Here is a 21,729-nt window from a genome sequence, read left to right on the forward strand (position 1 = left end):
ATAAAAACTTATTTTTTAAATTAATTTACAAGATTCAACTATTTTTAATAATTATAGCGTACCCCTAAATCCATTGAGCAAGCTCTAGCATAAGCACTACCTTCAACTTTCAATAGTAATATCAACTGTCATAAAATTCATTCAATAATCGTTTCAAGCAGACCATTTTTATCATACTGCAATATAACTCAAATTGTTTAAATTTCTAATTATAAAAGTTATTCACAATAGCCATAACAAATAGTTCGTTACTCTCGAAATAATTGCATCAAAATATATTTATCGACGATAATCAATCATTCGTACAAATATAATTTTAATCTTGACGTAAAATTTTGAATAGATAACACCTATGTAAATGCTTTGTATTGCACTAGACTCATTTACAAAACAAGCGATGAATATATCATCGATTTTTAACATTTTTATGGTCCTTTCTGTTACTTCTAAAAGCTTCAAAAAAGTGTTTCGGATCCGAATACTTTTCCCGCCAGATTTCAAAGTACCGATCGCTGCCCAATATTTTTTCCGGATCAGTGATATTGAATTCTTCTCGCAGTGCCATTTTCCATACCTAATTGAAAAACGATAGAGCATAAAATCGTTGAAAAGTGTCTCGTAAGAAGTATAGAAAATTACCTGATCCTCGGGGAAAGGAGTGGGTGCCGGTTTATTGCCATGGCTCCCATTAATGAACGGCCTGACATGATGAAGGAAGTAATCAACGGTTCGCAACTTTTCTTCGTCGATTATTCGAAAAGTGATCAGCCGATCGGAGCAACACTTGGACGCGAGAGGATAATACGCGCGTACGATGTAGCTGTCCGGCACGATGGCTCCCCGCAACATCGTACTTAGAGGATATCCAGTAAACGTGCCCTGTTTCTCGCGATCTCGAGTATCCGATGGATGAATCCCCAGCGACCTCAAATGTTTGCCTGAAACACGTCGTAACGATTGACGATTATTTCATTCCATCCTCTCGATTATTTTCCCCGATTAGGCACAAAGCGCTATTTACCCAAGTAAAAATCTTCTTTTTTCCAAAATTTACCGCTGGTCGCGCATTTCTTATGAGTATCGTAGACCTGCATGAGTTTCTCGAAGGCCCCGTAGCTGAGGACGTAACCGGCTTGCGCTACGTTGTACGGTAGACCCCAGAGAATCACCGCATGTCCCAGATAATGCGGTTTCTTGTAGTCCAAGGGGGCCAGTTTGTAACGCAAATTTTCCGCTATAACGTAGGTGTTGTCCAAAACGAATATCGTCCAATTCAGTGAGATTTCATCTCTTCTGTTCCACAGATAATTCATCGACTCGCACAGGAAGTGCCATGAAGACGTGTACTTGATGCCTAAATTTATGACGCCCAATTTATCGTCTTGAAGGCGTTGAGAAAAAAATATGAAGGTATTGCAGCGTCTGCCCCAAGTGTCTTGTATCGTCTCGGCGAGCTTCAGTTTTTCTACGAAAATCACGCAAGTCACAGATACTTTTTGCAGTAGCCATTCATCTTCGGAAATCACATTTTTCCCTTGGATAAAAAAATAACACGCAAACTATATAAATTAAGGAACTTTTAGGCGATTTAATGCGTGAGAATTCACAAATTATTCTTACCCGACACAGAGCCATAAACATGAGAATCCGCGTCAACCGTCGAGAAATGAATGTTTAGATTTTCCTGCCATTTTTCGAACGTCGCAGAGTCTTGTACTGGATACAACGTTGTTTTCAGGCCTTTATCTGTTTGAGTTGACGTTCCTGTGCCATTTTTCGAATGCTCGATAAAACAAACAATGAGAAAACCAAAAAGAAATCCGAAAAGGAAAATTGTCCGTGGTTTGCGAGGTAATAGGTTCATTATACTATCAGGATGGAATCATAATAACTGAACTTTGTAATTTTTTGCCTGTAAATAAGACCAAATATTCACTCAACGTGTTACTGTTTTCCTACCAAATTTTCGAAAGTGTTCTATTGGAATATTTATATATATACGAGCTTCGGAGATTAAAAAATAATTTTTGAAAGATATACATGTATATAAAATTAGTAAAATTTTGCCATTTTAGCAATAAACTTTTATATTATCATTAAAAATCTTCATACAATAGAATTTAAGAATATTCGTTGACTATTCATACTTCTATCAATTTTAAGTTAGACCTATCTGTAACTTTTATTTAGTTGAGCTAATCAATTCTGTATACAGAATTTCTATTCATAAATTAAAATAAAAGTAAATAGTATTTAATTACTATCTAGGTTGTATTAATTAGATTTTCTGTCAAGACCATTAACTCCAATAACTCTTCACATAGTTCCAAATTACAAAAAACATTACAGCAGCACAAAGCTTTAACACATGATAAAATATGTAGACATATAAGTAATCTATTAAAGATTTTTTCTTTTTTTTTCCTCCCTTGTTTGAATCTTTTTCCTCTGTGTTTTTCATTATGTATTAGGCTTTTGATTTTTATTAGTATTTTGAAATATTTTTATCAAGAGGAGAAACAATAGAAAAAAACAATAACAATGAGAAGGAAATTGTTTTAAGGAATATAAATGAGAGGTAAAATTCAAAAACTGATTTTCCCTCGAATTTTAAAGAATCCAAGGCCTGTTCGGTTGTGCACCAAAGAACCTAAACCAACATAGTTTTCAATGACAATAGAGTTATCAAGCTTTTGACAACTTTCTGGTAATAATTCCAATAATGTTGAATGAAGTTCATGAACATCATACTTAGTTCTATCAGACTCTGATCCTGCAACAGGTTATTAACATTCTAACACTTGTCTCAAAAAATAAAATTTAATAAATTATTGAAAGCTTTTCAAAGAAATTGGAATTTTTTTTCAAAAATATAGCTTTCATGAAATTTATTTTTTTATCTACACGTTTTTAGAAAAATACCTTTATGCCAATAGAGAGGATGACTTGAAAATGTTAACCATGGAATGTTTTTGGCAAAAGGATTCCATTTTTTATCCACAGATAATGGTTGTCCCTTATTCCACATCAATCTCATACCAAACATATTTCGATTCCTAATTTGAACATTGGGTATCAAACCAATAAAAATTGTTTAAGAAAAAGTACATTTAATAAATAGGAAATAACAAAAAGATCTAAATAAAAAATGTTGATAAATGAATTATATTCAGTTCAAATCTACTCAATACTCAACTACGCAGGGGTAATAAAATTAAGACAGGTTTTCAAACTAACAAAAACCGATTAAAAATTAACTAGTTAAAAAAAAGAAGATGAGATTTATGTGCACACTTCAGCTGATGAAATTATTAGCATACAAACAAAACATGAAAAAATAAGCTTGTAAATAAAAAATAAACATTAAATGAATAGAAAAACAATAGAAAAACAAGGTACAAATAATACAGCCTATGTATCAAGTACCTTGGTTCGAATTGAGCAGTGCTCGATAGTGAAGTAATGGAGGACCATTCTTGCCGCACAGCACTATGTATTAATGAAGAAAAACCTTCCGCAAACCCATTCAAGCGTCTGGACATCCATCACATTGAGAAAGTATATTTTTGATTGTGACATTTATTGTTAGCTCAATTATTTTGTTATTATTAAAAAACAACACTTTTTACAAGAAATAGATATGAAATTTAAAACTTACGGCAATAGTGAGGCAGGTGGATAAACAAGTTGTCCAGCAACTAATGTATCAATATCTTCTAAAGATAATCGATTATATTCTAATATTCTCAATGATATAAGATCATATTTAACAGTATACAAGGAATGTTTGGTCAAAAGAACTAATCTTTCTTTTTCCGTGTCCCATAAACTTATCCTAAAATTAGAGAATTGAAAAAGTAAAAATATAATCAACTAGGAAAAATTATGTTGATAATAGTAAATACTCAGTAAGCATCCATGTTCCAATAAGTTCATCTTCTTCTGCGCTACTAAGTAAATCGCGCTTGCAATCAGCCAGGGCTCTTTCTACAACGTCGTTCCTATCCGAGAAAAATGTATGACAGTCTATCCGAGTGTATGGAATACCAGGAACACCCACAGGAACACTATTAGCATCGGACGATGATGTTACACCGGCATCTTTATTTTTTACACCTAAAAAATAATAAAGATCGGTGACAAGTGAGGTATGCAATTTTTTACCAATAATGTCTAAATAGATTTCAAGCCGGTTCGAGTTATTTAAAATAAATAAAAAAATTACTTCGTGAGCTTATGGTATCGATGTTTTCATTTTTGATTTCCAAGGTAGCCCTGTCAAAAGTTGGCTCCTCGTCCTGCAAAAAGGTATCGTCCATTTTTGGTATAGGTTAGATGAAATTTTTATTTAGAGTCTCTAACTACGATAAAAAGCTTATAATTTCTTTTCCCCGGCTGAATTTTGAGTACTCTGCAACTTATATATTGGTATTATTAAACAAAGGTAAGTTTATTCACTTAAAGATCTTACTGCTCAACTCGTGCTTATCTTGTGTTTTAATACTGCGCTTGAAATGATACGTATATATATATTATGAATACAGTCCAGCCAGCTGTCAGTTTACAGTTACCTACTGCTGTTCTTGGAATCGAATGGATTGGTCGAATCGATCGCGCTAACTGCACAAGCGCATTATTATCAAAATGGTACACAAAATTAGTAGTGAATTGGATTAAAAAAATCAAATTTGTGTATTAACTATTTTTCCATTTTTATTTATAATAAAAAAACTTTTCATTTTATTTTACATTACAACAAACATATATTTTTGAAATTTCTTTCGTGGTTTTTATCCTTTTTAAACCCCTTTGAAATTAAACTATTTAGTTTATTTTATGTACAGTTACAATTCAGATTGTACAGAGTGAATGTAGAATTATAACAATTGATAAGAATAATAAATACTTTACTATAAACTAAAAGTTTGAATGACTTAGGCGTTGAATGTAATAGATTAACCAATACTTGGTTCAACGATTACATTTCGTGAACGCAAAGTTTAATTTGTATATTTTTTCGTTTTTATTTCTATCACGATTTCAATGAAATGTACATAATATTTCACAATCACATTTATACCATTTATCAATCATTCACTTGCATACGTCTATTATCTACATGTACTTCGTAATACGTATAAACATGTGTTAACAAAAAATGGCACCAGAAAAATATAATTTTTTCCGCGTGCGACACTTATTGCTCGTTTTTACAGCGTCAGTCTTTTGAAGAATCACTTAAAACCGGTAATAATTTGTGACTTAATCACGTCTTTTACGATATAGAAATCGAAGATAATCACTCAAATAGTAATAACGCTTTTGCAACGTGTTCATGAAAAAATCTTTCGCGATTAAAGTAATAATAAGCCTTGCTCATTTGTAAAGGTGCATATCGTCCAGCACATTTTCTGTGGAAGTGAGAGTAAGACGTCTTTCTTCGTGCATTCCTTTAGCATAATTAATTTGTCTAGAAACCTGCAACAATAATTTAATAAAACAGAATCAATGAAACTGCGCTTTCATTTGAAATTTTTATTCCAATATTGGTGTCGTAAAAACTTACCCATTTCGCAACCTCCTCATTGTCGCATCGTACTTTTGGTCTTCTCAACATTTCGGCAGCACCCTCAAAACTAGCCATCTGATTAGATGATTCGGTTCTCGATGTCAGTTCAATGTAATGTAGAGTACTGCCATTAGCTTCAATTCTGTGGGTAGGCTGACAATACAACAAATCAGCCAAACTAACTTCGGTAACGACGCATTTACTATTACCAGATATAACAATGACGCGTTCATTGGATACTAATACTTTCAAATTGTCTGCCCCCGTGCGAAGACATTCGTAAATAACAAATAGTTCAGAATAGTCGCGATTGTTAATGCTGTGCAATAATTCCTGACCCTCGGTTTGTTGGGAATTATATGGTGGCAGAAGACCTGCGGGGCCAGTTGGTACTCGCGGTAATCGGTCACGCTTAGGTATTTGTCTGTGTGCACTGTAAACGGAATATTTCATTATTTCAATTTTTGAAATACATAATATTAATAAAATAAAAAGATTGATTTCATACCTTCTACTACTTTCTCTGATAGCAATGCTACTTTCAGTAGCAAAATCAAGTATTCCAACGGCTGGTTTCGTTATGGTCCCAACAACACCTTTTCCAAGTCCAGCGAAAAATCCCTAGCAATAAAGATGAAAACATATTAATTTTCCAATTTTATAGAGATACTTTTTTGAATGGTATGTATTTACCGGAAACCCTTCATTTATAACACCATCGTACGTTTGCTTTCCAATGCTTATCACACCACTGAATAATCCAAATCCTAGACCTTTGAATCCTGCTACCAAGTGATCTTTACTTCCAGTTGTATTCGATCGTATTCTCTGTCTAACTTCCTCGTGCCAATCGTCCATTATTACACGACCAAAACCTTCAGAAAGCGATTCTGATAATTTTGCAGCAGAATTGGAAAACCCGTGCGTCACATTTTTCACCAAAGTCTTAACACTTCGATCGTAAATTAGACTGGAAACTCCTTCCGAAACGTCATTCACGAATCCTAAGGGACTGCCCAGAAAATCGACCGAGCCTAATATCACCGCAGCCTGCCACTTGAGTTCCTAAATTTTTTAATTAAAATTATTTTTTAATTATTCAAACAAAATAGTATAATTTGATCAATACGTACATCTTTGTAATGTTTGATGATAGAATGTATCAAAAACTGGCTACTCTCGAATGGATGTTTTCTTATAAATGGTTCAAGCTCGATAGTGGCATCTTCAAATTTAATCAATGTTAAGCCGAGTTTTTTCTTTATTGCTTGAAGATGTGGTGGAAGTTTGGTTGTTGTAAGTACGCTCAATTCTACTTGACTCGGTACCAACTTGAGAGCTGCGAAATAGTAACGCTTAGCATGAGCTGCAGAAACATTCGAGATCAGACGTTGAGCATTGAAGTCATTTTCATCTACTGGAACTTCTTGGTCAAGTGAGCCGGCCCCGACAAATGCGGCAAATTTCAAAATCAGACGCTCCTCAAGATGAACGCAAACTGGTTTAACGCTGACTATCAAATGTTTATAAATTTCAGCGTTTTGATTTTTTGATGGTAACTTTTCAGCAGCAACGTGAATCGCTGGACGGGAATCACCTTCACCTCGAGAAGCTCTGCAATGTATCAACGTATAAAGCTCATACTTTTTTTCATCATTATTCGCACTATCTGAATTCTTACCTTGATATGTACACGACCGAAGTACACTGTGCTTCAAATAATTGATTGTCAATTTGTACATCGTTGATACTCAATTCCAAACTTTTACTAGCAGGCGTGTCAACGTAATCGAGTGCAATGCCGGCAAAGCGTGCAAATATCAATTCTTCAGCTGGTTTACTAGATACTAGAGATAAACCCAAACCGGCTGGTAAATCAACGCTCAAATACAATTCTCGTGCATCAATAGCTCTCAATTCAGCCACTTCCAACTGCGTTGGACGCTGAGTTACAGATATATTTGACCAGTCGCGTTCCTCTAATAAGGCAAACGTACGCTTCTGAAGAACGAAATAAATTTAATGAAGGAATTGTAATAGAAAATTTTTGAGTTATTAATTGGTGACTTACTCTTTCTTTAATATCTAAAACTTGTAAGACTCTCGTAGGTCCATCGGTAGTGACTCGTACAGACAAATAACCAGATCCCGGTCTCAATCGTTGTCTGGCAACGCGTTGCTCGATTGGTGGTGGATTGCAGTGCATTTGTGGACCCAAAACCGCTTCGCTCCCTATAAAATCCAAGGAAATTTAATTTTAAATAAATTGAAAATTGATTTCATCAACGATATCTTTTTACAGTAATAACTAAATTTATCGACTACTTGTATTAATTTAAGGGATAAGCAGTTTTTTTCATCATAATTGATTTTATCTTTCTACAAATGCTTAGTCCTTTTAATTCAAGTGTAAATTCTCGAACAAATACTATCAAATTTTGAAAAAAAAATTTAAAAACGATTTAGAAACATTGATAAAATTCTAAACATCCAATCTCAAAATAAATAGTATTTGAATTGAGATAGTAAAATAATAATTGTGCACTAGTAAAGGATACGATAGTGCATTCAGAACCCAAATATTAATGTAATAAAAAGGGAAAAAGTAGTGCAAATAAAATCGCGTGACAGTTATAAGCGTTAAACGAATTAGTTTGAAATGTTTGAATTATGTTATAAATTAGTTTAATAAAAATTTGCAATTTAAAACAATACAAGTAAATGCTGAGTTATGATATATGATGTATTCCGTAGATTAATCATATACGTACACATTTGCCAACGGGCGACTCTGCCGCCTGTAAAATTTGATTTAGCTTTAAACCTTTTATCAATTTTCTTTATAATTTTTTGCGACGAACATGTATTAGATTTTGAAAATGAAAGATATGTTGATAGTGTAAAATTAATTTTGAACATGAATTATAAAACATTTTACTTTGTTGGAAATTTTCAATGTACTATAATTTTGAAATAAATGATAGAAAGTAGATTGAAATGAATATAGTGAATGAATGAATACAATTTTATTTAATTGTCAATGCAATATTACGCGAACAAACGAACACGATTAAAATATATTTTAATAAGGTGCTTGGTACCTAAAAACGCTATTAACAATGTAGTCTTGATTTAGTTTTTACAAGTTTAAATGAAATTTTAATTAAAATGAAAGATAAAAATGAAAAAAATGCATGCTTCAGAAATTCCAGTACGTAGTACATCAGTACGCTTATCAGTACTGATGATTCAGTTCAATTAAAAAACATCATACCTTCTTGCAGTCCCATGAAACCATCCTTCGATTGAACGCACATATTCGCATGAACACAGCAAAGTCGGCCATCATCGGTGAAACGCCAAGTTTGAGTGGATCTACGCCTTGGATCAGGTCTTCTCAAAGCTAGTGGACAAAAGGTGAAAGGTTGTGGAGCAGTTCCAGCTATATCCAGAACTAGCACAGTATCCGGAGTTCGACTATGCTTATCTCTTGGAGGGCTTGATCCTGTAAAATATTACAATATTATTTAGCTGAAAATTCGATCGATCTAGACATTTTTAAATGCTGAATCAAATTTCACCTTCGTGTTGGAGCTGACCATCTCCAGTCATTCTCCAGAGCTGAGATCTCGCTCCATATTGCTTTCTGCGAAGTGCCACCCAACCACCAGGACCAGCTTCCAAGACCAATCTTTGGGTTTCGACATCGAGAGGATCTAATCCAGCTTCGCCTGTTCCTAGATCACCATCTGCTTTGAACGTTCCAGTAAAGGCGATGTAGATGAAATTTTCGTACGTTAAACCCCTGCACTCGCCAAGAACATTCAGATCATAAGCAGCCGTTACTCCACCGGGTGCTGTTACGGTGAGACTTGTTGGCAATGTCGGTTCATCAAGAGCGTATGGAACCGAACAATGAGGTCTAACTGTCCACTGCAAACTATCTTGAATGGTGGTCTAACCAAAAACAATTAATTTTTATTATAAGATCCAGCAGTCTATCACATGATCACAAAATATTTAAAAAATTGTGCACCTACCTGATTCAGTGTTAATGGAACCTCTGAAAAGTTATCGACTCGAATCGGTGGTGGCATAGTGTGTGCATCGGTGAAAACAATGAAAAATGTACTTTCTTGTAAAACTACGTCGACGCGAAGGAAAAACATCTGGCCAGTACTATCTCTAATATTAATAGTCAAAGAATGATTCCCTTGTAAAAGAATACCGCCAGACCACGAGCAATTAGGAATATTAACGACTCGCACACAAAGTAGTTGATCTTTATCGAGCCTTGGCCAGTGGAAAGGCATATGACAATCTGGCATTGCTGTGATGTATGTGGCTTGGGCAACAGGATGAGTCTATTCAAAATAATAGTTAACAAATTTTTCTTCAGAATCAAAAATTGAAATATTATAAATTATTTTACTTACCACAGTAGTTGTGAAACACTTTTGAGCAAGTTCTAATGTCCAAGATGATTTATTGTGCAGTTGATATCTTGGAGAAAGCGTAACAACGGTTGTAGCTCGATATCTACCTCTCGCAGCTCTTGCTGTTATTCCGATCAGGTAAACGATGTCGGGTCTACCATCACGTAAACAAACCCTTAAACGGTGGACCTGTAAAATTGAAAATATTTTCAATATAATGATTCTCATTGACACCGAGAGCCGGTTTTAAATTTACTTGAACGCCAGGTTGTAAATGAAAACTTTGACACCATTGTGGTATGCCATTTGAATGAACTCCAGTTCCTACTCGAACAGACAGTGTACCGCTAATTTCCTCGTCGTTGAACGAGAAGAGCAACGGTGCAACCATCCTCGCTTTTTCGTGCTCTTCAAATTGACCAGCAAATTCATTGCTGGCTCCTTCTTGTTTAAACACCAAAGGTAAACCAGTTTTATTAATAATCCAATAAGGTGCAGTAATATTGATTCTAGTTGCCATTCCCCGCTCTACTATCACTGTTGCATGAATGAAGAGAATTCGGCCTTGCGAATCGGATAGACGCATTCTTCCCGTGAAAGAGCAACTATTTTGTGGAAGAATAAACTGAAAATTTTAATAGCAAATTAAAATTCATGGTACATTTGCGAAATAACTGATAATTTAAAAAAATATCTGAAAAGTTTACATACTGTTCCAGAACCAGGATAACCATCCATTTGAATACTGATTTCCAGTTGATCGGTTACATTCAAGCTATGCAAATCAGAAGATTCACCAGGTAAAATACGACCGCTCTCGGTACCAACAGTAAAGTACAATTCGTGAGGTAAAAGATTGGTCAAAGTCATTGGTGCTAAAATAGTTATTGTATGTCCAGGCAATGTTTGCGATGTATCGACTGGATAATTGTCCCTTCGCACAGCCACACACATTCTGAAAGTTTGCTGCAAGTTTGGTGTTCGACTAGTCGTCTGCACTTCAATAACTTCGTTCATCTTTTTTACAGTTGTCCAATCAATTGGTTCTATGCAGTACTGATAAGGATGACCAGCTTGCACTGGCTTTACATACATTTGTACATCAGTATGACTTAAAGGGATGGAGATACGAGATTGCGCGGGTACTTGTAAAATTCGGCCTGTTAATGCGGATGTATAAGTTGGAGAATCTAAAAATACCAATTAAGGTAATAACTAATAAAACTCATTGATGTAAAATATAATCATACTTACAGCCATAATAACTCATTGATTTATCCAATTTTAAATCAACACTATACTTCAATTTATTGATTACCTGCAGAGCCGATCTTACAGTTACTAATTTTCTCGCAGATCCTTCTAATTCTACGTTGAAAACTATTCTAGCTTTGGTATTAATCATCTGAAAAAGATAAGGATAATGAATTAGAATAAAAATAAGATTTAAACGTAATTTATTAGATTACACACCTCAGAACCTTTGAAGTCAAAACGTGCATGTCTGAAGTACACACCAACTCTATCTACTGTAACGGGATCAACAACTTTCCATCCTTCGACAACTACGGCGACCTGATGACGCCTTACAATGTGAGTTGAGTGATGTCTCAATTTACCTCTGTTTTCAAAAGTAAAAGGTATCGTCTCTCCCGAAGCGACTTCTAGCCATGTTTGATCCTTTTTCAAAGCATTTTTACGCAAAAAGTCTCTATCGACGATTCTATCATCCTCAGCGGTAGCAATCAAAGTTTTAAACCAAATTCTAGAGCCTGTTTCATTCTTCAGAGCAAATGGTACAAATGGAGAACGTCGTCTGTAGTTTTTCTTATCACCTAAAGACAAAGTTTCACCATATTAAAACATTTATATCCATAGTTAATGAAATTTCAACAATAGCTATCAAAACCTTCTTCTATAAGAATTATACCTTTATTAGGTTCACTTAACGAGTAGTAATCTTGAGTCCAATTTTCTTTGACAAGGGTGAACATCTCAACGAGAGTCGAAGTGATGTTAACGTTAACCGAGTCTTGCGAGTCCACGCGTATTCTCAATCTTTTTGAACTTAAAGAAGAACTCGATAATGCTTGTTCCCATTGCATAGATGCGCGCCACTGTTCAACGAATGGCTCCCAGCCACTTAAAACACGATTGTAGTAATCAATGCTAAAAGTACCGGACACATCACCAGGGCCACAATATTCTTGTCTGAGAACCAAGTCGACCAGAGTCAGCTCGAGCAAGGGCACATCAGCATCTCTACAGTCATCGATGATGCAGATTTTTAAACACGATGTTTCAAGTCGAATCTCCTGAAAAATTCAAAGTAAAATAAAATAAAATAAAACTCAAATTCACATAAAAAATTATCACAAAATAACGAAATTTCTTTGTACCGTTAAAGGAGAATCATCAGAGCTCGTAGTTTGCAGACTACTAGGTACTGCATTTTGAGTGAGCCATAAAGCTGCATCATCCAAATGACCGTTGCACTTATCCAAAGCAGTCTCACAATCAACCTCGGTAAATCCTAGAGCAGAAAGCTTCAAGATGTGACTTTTCGAATTGGCTGGCTGGTTTTCATCGAGAGAACTTCTTTGACGAGCTAGAAGTGTCTGTTTTGGCAGGGAACGTAACATCCGTGTGAACATGTTGACGTCATGATAGCTGAGCCTGACACTTAGAGGTTGAAGATGAATTTCCAAGCATTTTTCGGCTGTCAGCTCTAGCGAGGCACCCACAGGATCGATTATAGAGAGTGCCGTTTCCTCTTCTGCAACCAAATAGCAAGTGAAAATAAAAATATTGTAAGCAGAAGTACATCATAATTAAAAGTGCACTATCACTCACCTAAGCCTAGAATACACGAGAACAATTCACAATGCGATAAATTGCAACTCAACGGTTTTTCTCCATTTTGACTTTTTGATCGATACGCAAGTACTGCTGTACTCTTGAGTATTACTGCGTTGGTATCCCACATTGACGTATCCTCGACTAATACAAGCTCAGACTCAGTAATGTTGAGTTTTAATTCAAAAGGCATTGCAACTGGCTCTTCTTCGATACTTTCTTTGCCAGCAGCAACCGGTATGGTGTGCAAAGGTGCAGGTTCTGGAGAGTTTAATACAAGAATGTCTCGCACAGCTTCCCACCAGTCTAGAATAGCTGTCAATCGCATACTGTGCAATAAAATTGTTGTAGCCGAGCAATTTTTTCTTTTTCTGTGATGAACTTCGGCTTGGACTCTATCCTCTGCAGCTGAACTACTTTTTAACGGTTGTAATATGCTCGTAAATACATTAGATCTGCGATTAACTGGCTCATCTTGAAATCTCGTATCGGTAACAAGAATTTCTCGAGAGACCAGATCTACGTCTTGCGATCCATCGCTCAAAGATTCGAGTATCAAACGAGATTTTATGAAATTTACACATGCGAGAGCTGCTTGATCTCGTTCTGAATGAAGTTTCAAGGTCACATTGACTAATTCAAAGCTAATAAAAGACGTCGTCCAGGCTTTACTATTAGAATCCACAGGAATATTCGACTGATCCGAGGTACTGTTATCGCGCGTAAAAGTACTCACAAGATCGTCGAGGTTTTCACCAATATTGTGAGCTAGTAGGCCACGTATGAGCGTGTACTGAGATGGATCTAAGGCACAGTCCATCGTGGATAAAGTGCCATGTACACTAACTTCCGGGATTTCCCGGGTAAGCCAAGCGTCGAGATTTCTCTCAATTCTGAGTTTTAAATGGCATTTTTCGTTGAGTAAAGAGGGTCCAGTTTTTTTCACTGCATAACTACCGATGTTCAGTGTATCTTCTTCGTCGATCGACTGCTCGTCATAATTACCGGCTATCCTTTTAGCCGTGTAAACGTCCATGTTGACGAGTTCTAAACTCATAGTATCTAAAAGGCACTCAGGATTGATACTTGATGCAACGAATTTATTGTTAGCCGACAACTCTCCGAGATCCAGTAGTATTAATTCTTCGGATCTTGAACTGACTGGCAGCAAAATAACCGGTGCCCCGGCGTGAAGCTCTAAAGACAGTCTGGTGCTGCGTTTCTTAAAATCAATGACTGCGCTACCTCCGGCTTGGAGATTTACCATCACGTTACGCAGCTGAGCAAAATGAGCGAAAAACGCTTGAAGTTCGGCAATGAAGCGCTGCGTGTGCACGTAATGCACCGATGACATTTGGAGTTTCAACTCAGCGTCGTGTGGCCTGCTCTGAGAGTTTGCGTAGCTCGTGTACTGAAAATTCAAGGCCTTGCGACCAGACGTGACGAAGCGCTCTCTGTAGAATCTCCCATGCGGTGTTAGATCTAGGAGAGACATCGATCCCAGCGATCCCGATACTTTCGTGGTCTCTCCAGTTTTCACGATATGCGTACTGGCACTGGAAATATTTACACGGGCTATCTCTCGCTCAGATTGCGTAAGCACCAGTGTCAAAGAATTTATTTCGATCTCTGTGTCCGAGTGAACAGGTAATTTAGCTACTGGACGAGAATCGGGTTCGTCGATGTTTATTGTCGGGACAGTACTGATGACTACGTCAGAACTGGGTGAACCAAAGCCCAAAAAGTCAAGAACGACCATCCACGACTCAACACTAACAACCAAATCGAGACAGTTGAAATCGATTGTCACACGTTTTTTACGATGGCGATTTGGAGTACCCGACTCGGATTCGTTGGTAGTAATGTTAATAAGAACGAGATTTTCTTCTGTGCTGATAGCACCTGGTGATGGTGGTGGAGTGTTAGGAATTTCAATTGCGGTTACTGGTTTACCACGCCGCCAGTGTGATGGTACAGGTCCATACAATGTATCAGTTTCCAAATTATCAGGCAAGCTTCCATAAAGTCCGGAAGATTTACGCAGAAGTCGAGGAATTGTAAGATCTGGGCAAGATCGTGATACACCTATGAAAAAAATTAATTAATTCTCAGCGTTTATACGAATTGTTTTAGTTTCAAAATTGGACCATTAATTCTTACCTGCTAATAATCGAGCTCTAGTAGGGGCGGACGACTGCATCATGTAGCGATGCCGAGAGCCCACAGGACACAAAAGGTCTTCCATAAGTAGCGAACGTAATGAAACTTCAGTAGTTGATTCACCACGTTGAAGTTTTTCAAATTTGGTACATAGGTCTCGCATAGATAGTTCGACCAGTGGTTGCTCCAATCTGCCTTCTTGTTTTAATTCGACGCTCAACGCCGGTATTTTAAATAAAACTTTTATAGGCAAGTCAAACTTTTCTGTATAGGAACTTTCATCGCTAGCACTAAAAGCAACATAATTTAAATTAATTTACTTCTTTTTTGACAATTCATGTGACTGATGAAATATTCAAAGTGAATTCATTTTTTACCACTTACCTAGTTGAACTACTTGAATTATCAGACCCTGATTTGTTGGGCATGGTTGATGTACTATGAGCCGAAAACAACCTGTGAACTGTATCGATCAATTGTTCGTACTGATTACGAACTAGCGACACTTTGAGAGGAGTAGCGACAATTCCATTTATCTCAACAGTACCATCGCGTGACGATACTCCTTCGATTTCAATTGGATAACCTGGACTTTGGCACCGACTACTCAAATCACGCTCTATTGTTACTTGTAATAGCGTGTCATGAAGAATTGGTCTTCCATTCTCTTTGCAACAGTACATCTCTTCGGCACGTAGAGGCAGACAACTTGAAGTCGGCTAAAACATAATAATTGTTAGATTCAATTTTTTAAATATTAAATACTCATTTTATTCATAGTACTCACTTGATTGAGTTTTTCCGATACATCAAGTGAATGTAAATTCATATTTTTTACTTCAAAGGAAATCTTTTGTTTGGTCGAGCCAGTAGATGGGGGTTCATGTTGTAATGACATTGTACCCAGATGAGCAACGAAAACTTGACCGCTTTGGGATGATCTTGGTATTACGATAACTGGGCTGTCCAATAGCAAATCTAGCTTCAATAAATGATTCGTCGAGTCCATGCCATCGATCGAAAAGCTCGGTAATCTCTTCCTTTGTGGAATGGCCCAATCTTCCGCGCCGACCAAACCTATAGCCATATCGGTGGCAGCGGCGCCAATTTGTCTTGCCCAATTACTCAGGTACTGTTTGAACTCGTCGGCACAGGAACGCAATTCCGAAATAAGGTGAGGAGCGTGGGTGTACCAGACACTACCAACGCGAACGCCAATGTCCACCAGAACATCAGCGGTGTCAGGCCTTACAATGCGACTGGCCGAAAAGCTGAAGGCTTCCAATTGACCAGCAGTTTCAGCTGCGAATGCTTCATCATACGCGGATTTGTCATTATTTCGAGAATGTTGCTCTGCTAGAGGATCACGACCGACGCTTATGACACGTTGGTGAGTCTTGCCAGTCGAAGTTTGATCGAGAATTTGAAGACCACCGAGAGAACCGGATATCGAAGTGTCTGAAGCAAGAGTCGCTTGAATACGAGCATCTGACATGGTGGCAGTGGCAATTTTTTGACCAATCTATAAGTAAAAAATCGTAAAGATTACATATTAAGAACATATATGAATTATAAAATTGCTAATGAATTAACTTACTAATTGACTATCTTGCATAACTGCTCTCAGTAGAAGAACATTTAATCGATGGAAATCGAAAGCGATTTCAGTTCTCGTAGCCTTTCCTTCGGATGTTAAACTCGTCACTGACTCATATCTGTCCATTCGTCTTGCTTTACTTTTTTTCGAAGGAAAACATCGCCTTGCAAAACCCATCAATTCAACAATCGTCTCTTGGTTAGCTATGATATCCAAATTATTAAACTGAATATTGGCTACGCGTAAATTTTCCAACGGTTCGTCAACGATCATCAATTCGACGACTATTAGAGCCTCGCTGTCCAATTGTTCTAATGTACCCGTTGAATTATTGTGCGGTAAAAAAGGCGCTTGGTGGGCCAAATTTGACAAAGCATGCGTCAGAGCCACAGGCGAAGTTATGCGACGCGGCTTGTGCGGGTCCGGTGAACCCGTGGATGCGGGCGACGTCGGCGAAGTCGGTTCAGAATCCCTCAAGCTACCCGATATGCTATCCATACCGACATGTTTGTGACTGGCTACCAAAAGCTCAAAATCTGGACCAAATTCTTGAAGCGCATCGACCAACAGAAGACCGTGAACTGATAAAGATGCGCTAAAATCCGCCGGACGTTTACTTAATGCAGCGCGTACTCCAGTAACTCGCAATTCAGCGACAGGTCTGCCTCTGGATTGCAGCTCAAAAGTCATTTGATCAATGATAAATTGAACCATAATCGCATGATTCAAAGTTTTATCGATGGGCTCTTCTTTTTTCGGACTCTCAGGAACGTCTTGCATGTAGATTCCATTAGTCTTTGCCGTAACAGGCGATGTACTGGATAAATTTGACAGCAGATTATACATCGTTCTGATGGACTCCACTTTTTGCTCGTTAATGTGAACTACGAGTCGAGGTAGATTCCCGGAAACAGTAACAGACGGGAAATGCGGATCCGTGGTTGTCACAACTCTTCGCTGAATTTGCAGTGATATGTTGAATCTCTCAAGTACATGAAGATTCGACATGCCTTTCGTTCTAGCGTGTTTCCAATTGTCTTTTACTTTGCCAACGAGTACTTGCAAGTCTGATAAGTCAACGGAATAGTGATCGTAAAGTTTTTTGTGGAGCGCCGCTTCTGATAGGCCTTGTTGCAAATCAGGCGCAGCACTGTTGTCTTCCTCGCTACCAGGAGGCGTCGAGCACGGCGTCTCGTAGCGTTCGTCTTCTTCGTCGTCATCGTTGGTGTTGTCTGGATCGCTCACCGGAGACATGACATTTTTCACACTCATCGCCGTACCAGACACGCTATTGGTCAAATGTAATCGGCCAAAGTCCACAACAACTACGAGCGCATTAGCGTCGTTAAACTTTTCAACGAGCAAAATTTGTGGCGCTGAGATATTCAGCTGAAGATCCCAGGAGGATCGGTAAACCGAATCGCCTTCGAGTATCTGTTCCCAATTTTTCATGAGTCTTCGACGGGTTCGACGCTTCATGGCTTGCAGTCGCTGATTATTGAAGGCATCCCTACGATGTGGCTCGTAGACAAAATCGACCAGCCATCGCATGGCCACTGGATTGTAAACGACGTCGAGTGAGCGCGAGGTGACATGGAGCGAGTGATCGACTGTCAGGTGCAGAGGACGCTTTTCGTAAACGAGCTCAAAAAGAGACGATTGAAGCGCTTGCTGTTGAGTGAGCTTGTCGGTAGAGCTGCGTAAACGCGAAAATGAACTCGGGCCTCCGCCGATTGTTTGCGGTTGAACGAGGATTGGGAAGGTCGAGTTCTCAGTCAAATGATCGTGCAGGTAGAGGGCTCCCAAACTGATGGAGAACTTGTGCGACCCGGAGCGGGGTCGTGATTCGTAACTTAAATGTACGCGCTCGAATTGCAATTCCATAATTTTCTTTGTCTCGGTAGGTTTACCTGATGAGATGGATAAAATATTTAAATAAGCCTAAAAAAATATTTTATAGACATCAAATTTTGGAAATAATTAGACTAACCGTTTTCCGAAGGCAAAACTGTACACAGAGAAATGGCACCCTTAGACAATTGAAAATTGAATAATCCGAAAACTGTGTCCCGCCTTAATAATGTGTCATCATCCACAGCATCGGCCAGCACATCGAGTAGTTCACCGTCGAAAGTCGACGATGAGTTACCGTGTTCCGAAATATTGCCTGGCGAACCATTACCATTATCACTGCTTTTGCTCGATTGCCAACCCCACCACTGAGGAAACCATTGGTACAACATTCCTTTTGCTTGGGGTGACGGAGCAGTTGGCGTAGGAGGCTTTGGTGGTCGTATTTTCGCCATCGCTTTAAACATTCATTTCTTCATTACTTTTCGAAATTTAAATAAAGTTTCTTGTCATTCGAAAAATGACTTACCTAATTCTCGCAAAACACGCAGCTCGTCGAAACTCATTTTGAGTTCCATTTGATCTTTGAGTTTTTTAAGATCCGGAGGTAAACTAGACGTGGGATTTAATAATAACTTTGCACAAGCTTCTACATATAATACATTCTTTTTACCCAGCTCAAGGATATCACCCCACGATTTCTTTGGTTGCAAACTTTTTGGCCCTACATAACAACGAGCTGCATATCTCCACCATTCTTTGGGTGTTTCTTTGATGGACGCAATTGGTCGACATCTTCTTTGACGTCGTTGTCGATCAATTTCCTCTAAACCTTTTATACATTGCACAATTTGTTCATATTGTACCTAAAATAATTAATAAATTATGTAACAAATAAAAAAAATTTCATTTTTAATAATTTGAAAAGTAATCCTTACATCTGTTATAGATAATGGTACTTGATCAAGTGAAAGGTCTACTACTATTCTAGGTTTATGGGCTGAGCGCAAAGGTCTTTCAGTCCTATCTCTTTTAACATGAGCTTTAGCGCTAACTGGTGATAAAATATAATTTTTAGCGTGTTTTTTGGATTCATTCATAGCCACCTAAAGTAAACAATTTTTTTGAAATAGATGTCATTTTAACAAAAAAAAAATTAGATGTTAAAAAATTACAGCCAAATCTCCAAGATTAAGATTATGAAATGTTTGTTCTTTTGACATTTGGTTCCAATACACAGACAAGTCATCCAACTCCATTAATTTAAAAGATGCATCAGATAAATTCCATGATGTAGAACCAGGTACCCAACTAGCATCACAACTCTGAGCTGTTAATCCTCCTATAGTTACACCAAATGCTATTCCATTTCCTATACATTTAAAAATAATAATAAAAATAATTGTAATAATTTTGATAAATTGAAATACTTTGGAACTTGCACACAAACCATTTGGAAGAGTTACTGTATCTTCATAACGTAAATGTACATCTTTGATAACAAGTTGCAAATTTTCTATAATATTGGTCATTAAAGAAGTGCCATAATTAACCCAGGTGCTATAGCTTGCTGCATAATATCCAGGACCTTGTTCAGATTCAGCTCGCCATCTAGCCTCTAGAGCTTCCAAGCGTGACAATTTATAATCAACCATTGCTTGCTCTTCTGCTTCGCTGTCGTACTGTGCCAATATTTTACATTACAAATATCAACTAATACTTTCTATTATAAAGAAGAATGTTACAAAATATCCAATTGGTTTACCTCGTCTAAATTTATAGGCCCTGCCACTAAATACAACTGTTCTATTGCTATAACCCATGGTGCTGTTCTAATTTGTGTTACAGGAACTTGTAGTCTGACTTTGCCAATAAAGCCAGCCTTAATTTCAACAGGTAACCCAATGCGTCGTAAAGCTCCTAATTTTAGAGGTAAATTTTCCAGCTCAACAGCACCTACAGAATTTAAAAATGTTTATCATAACTTTTAAAGTAACAAATCAAAATATTAATTTCATTTGAATTACAATGAAAATTCTTCAATGAATTTCATTTGAAATAAAAATAATTCAAGAATGACAGTTGTTTTTTTGTATACTATTAATAATTATTGTTCTAAATTAAGCATTATAATAATAACTTGAAAAATCAGTTCGTTGCAAAACTATTGTTTTAGGGATAATAATTATTCCATAAAAAAAAATTCATAAAAACATCACAAAACTAGTATCATAAGAATGCAAGTTTCAAGAAAATTCAAGCAATCATAAGTTTAATCTCCTTTAAGAGATGATGTCATTCTTGATTATAAATTAAGAAACATTGCTATCGCACTGCTCGACTGTTACATATATATATCGAGTCGCACAGAGAGCGGCATTACTCAATCACAACAATGAACCAATCCAAATCGCTTACTGCTCTTTTCACTGAAATCAGTAGTTGATATATAATCATAGCCGACGAATATTTACGAACCTGATAGTAAGGCAATGCTGAGCTGGTCCGTGTTAAGATTTTCAACATAATTGCCGAGATAATTGTTGAGGACCCAAGCGACAAGGCCCTCAAGCATTTTAACGATGGGCTGCGACTAAGTCGGCGCAGCAGTAATTGTTGTGACCAGTATTCCGCATGTATACGTAATGTGTCATATATATAGTATTATATATATGATTTTCTGCTGAATACACACACTGACACAGGAATGTGAGCACGCGTTCAGCTCGTCACGCAGCAGTAGTCGATCGAGCGCATGTAATCAAATTTTGCTTTTTAATTAGGTTAGATTTGCTGCACAATTATTGAAATTTTGACGTGCGGACAGCTAACAGCACTAGACACCGACTGCCGAATCAAGTTGATGATGTAAGCAACCCTCGGCAAGGGTCACGACGATCGAGCCAACATTTTGTATGCAAGCAGTAATGTAACTATGAATTTCACCAACGGAGTCGATGCATGCACGCGCGAATCGCGACTACGGTAGGTGTACTGTATACAACGCGGGGCAGTCAGGCAGCACCGAGAATCGCCTGCTCGAGAGACTTTTACCAAACAACACGACGATCAGCTGCGCGATGCATCTGCTGCTCCTGCACGCTATGCTTGCAATCCTACTGCTATGTATATAGTATATCTTTTATCGTGTTTGCTGGTGCGCGGGAAAGCAAAGCGCGAATCTGCATTCTGCGTTATCGGTTGAGCTTCGTTTCATAATCACAATCATTCGCTATACATGGCAAGTGCTGATAAATATT

The 21,729-nt window shown here is 37.4% G+C and overlaps 2 protein-coding genes across 9 annotated transcripts; both read right to left on the reverse strand.

Moving 5' to 3' along the window:
* LOC106659105 (tumor protein p63-regulated gene 1-like protein) lies at positions 1 to 4,537 on the reverse strand. 7 transcript variants are annotated; one of them, XM_014381444.2, is made up of 7 exons: positions 4,226 to 4,537; positions 3,906 to 4,116; positions 3,659 to 3,835; positions 3,427 to 3,534; positions 2,923 to 3,056; positions 2,752 to 2,773; positions 1,767 to 1,912 (listed from the first exon to the last, which is right to left on the reverse strand). In XM_014381444.2, exons 1-7 carry the CDS (start codon positions 4,317 to 4,319, stop codon positions 1,864 to 1,866), a joined length of 795 nt encoding a protein of 264 aa, XP_014236930.1. In that variant the 5' UTR covers positions 4,320 to 4,537; the 3' UTR covers positions 1,767 to 1,863. The 7 variants fall into 7 exon arrangements, with proteins under 7 accessions (XP_023315695.1, XP_023315694.1, XP_014236925.1 ...); XM_014381442.1 differs by having other exon boundaries at positions 1,875 to 2,773; positions 4,226 to 4,417; positions 4,472 to 4,526; XM_023459928.1 differs by lacking the exon at positions 2,752 to 2,773 and having other exon boundaries at positions 1,788 to 1,912; positions 4,226 to 4,536.
* A 207-nt stretch (positions 4,538 to 4,744) lies between these two features.
* LOC106658989 (vacuolar protein sorting-associated protein 13D) lies at positions 4,745 to 21,259 on the reverse strand. Of its 2 annotated transcripts, XM_014381236.1 has the most exons (30): positions 20,948 to 21,044; positions 20,235 to 20,425; positions 19,920 to 20,151; positions 19,645 to 19,841; positions 19,408 to 19,575; positions 18,999 to 19,335; positions 18,609 to 18,926; positions 16,619 to 18,528; positions 15,809 to 16,543; positions 15,406 to 15,740; positions 15,022 to 15,311; positions 12,859 to 14,946; positions 12,405 to 12,781; positions 11,936 to 12,320; positions 11,479 to 11,840; positions 11,260 to 11,410; positions 10,717 to 11,195; positions 10,262 to 10,630; positions 10,006 to 10,194; positions 9,610 to 9,933; positions 9,151 to 9,526; positions 8,844 to 9,074; positions 8,341 to 8,367; positions 7,641 to 7,801; positions 7,251 to 7,570; positions 6,703 to 7,183; positions 6,263 to 6,634; positions 6,078 to 6,190; positions 5,567 to 6,002; positions 4,745 to 5,478 (listed from the first exon to the last, which is right to left on the reverse strand). In XM_014381236.1, exons 1-30 carry the CDS (start codon positions 21,042 to 21,044, stop codon positions 5,377 to 5,379), a joined length of 12,153 nt encoding a protein of 4,050 aa, XP_014236722.1. In that variant the 3' UTR covers positions 4,745 to 5,376. The 2 variants fall into 2 exon arrangements, with proteins under 2 accessions (XP_014236722.1, XP_014236723.1); XM_014381237.2 differs by lacking the exon at positions 8,341 to 8,367 and having other exon boundaries at positions 20,948 to 21,259.
* Positions 21,260 to 21,729: the final 470 nt, after the last annotated feature.

This window comes from Trichogramma pretiosum, unplaced genomic scaffold (genome assembly GCF_000599845.2).
Source record: "Trichogramma pretiosum strain Unisexual culture from Peru unplaced genomic scaffold, Tpre_2.0 scaffold10, whole genome shotgun sequence".
Classification (NCBI taxonomy): domain Eukaryota; kingdom Metazoa; phylum Arthropoda; class Insecta; order Hymenoptera; family Trichogrammatidae; genus Trichogramma; species Trichogramma pretiosum.

What these genes read in the sequence shown, in the direction of transcription:
- LOC106659105 (XM_023459927.1), bottom strand. Translation starts at nt 1,864, where the DNA reads ATGAACCTATTACCTCGCAAACCACGGACAATTTTCCTTTTCGGATTT. An exon ending in AAAAGAAGATTTTTACTTGG is followed by an intron (nt 939 to 1,021) that starts GTAAATAGCGCT and finishes GACGTGTTTCAG; the next exon opens with GCAAACATTTGAGGTCGCTG. An exon ending in CTCCTTTCCCCGAGGATCAG is followed by an intron (nt 575 to 639) that starts GTAATTTTCTAT and finishes TTTTTCAATTAG; the next exon opens with GTATGGAAAATGGCACTGCG.
- LOC106658989 (XM_014381236.1), bottom strand. Translation starts at nt 21,044, where the DNA reads ATGCTTGAGGGCCTTGTCGCTTGGGTCCTCAACAATTATCTCGGCAAT. An exon ending in TACAGTAACTCTTCCAAATG is followed by an intron (nt 19,842 to 19,919) that starts GTTTGTGTGCAA and finishes TTAAATGTATAG; the next exon opens with GAAATGGAATAGCATTTGGT. An exon ending in TGGTCAGCTCCAACACGAAG is followed by an intron (nt 9,075 to 9,150) that starts GTGAAATTTGAT and finishes AATATTTTACAG; the next exon opens with GATCAAGCCCTCCAAGAGAT.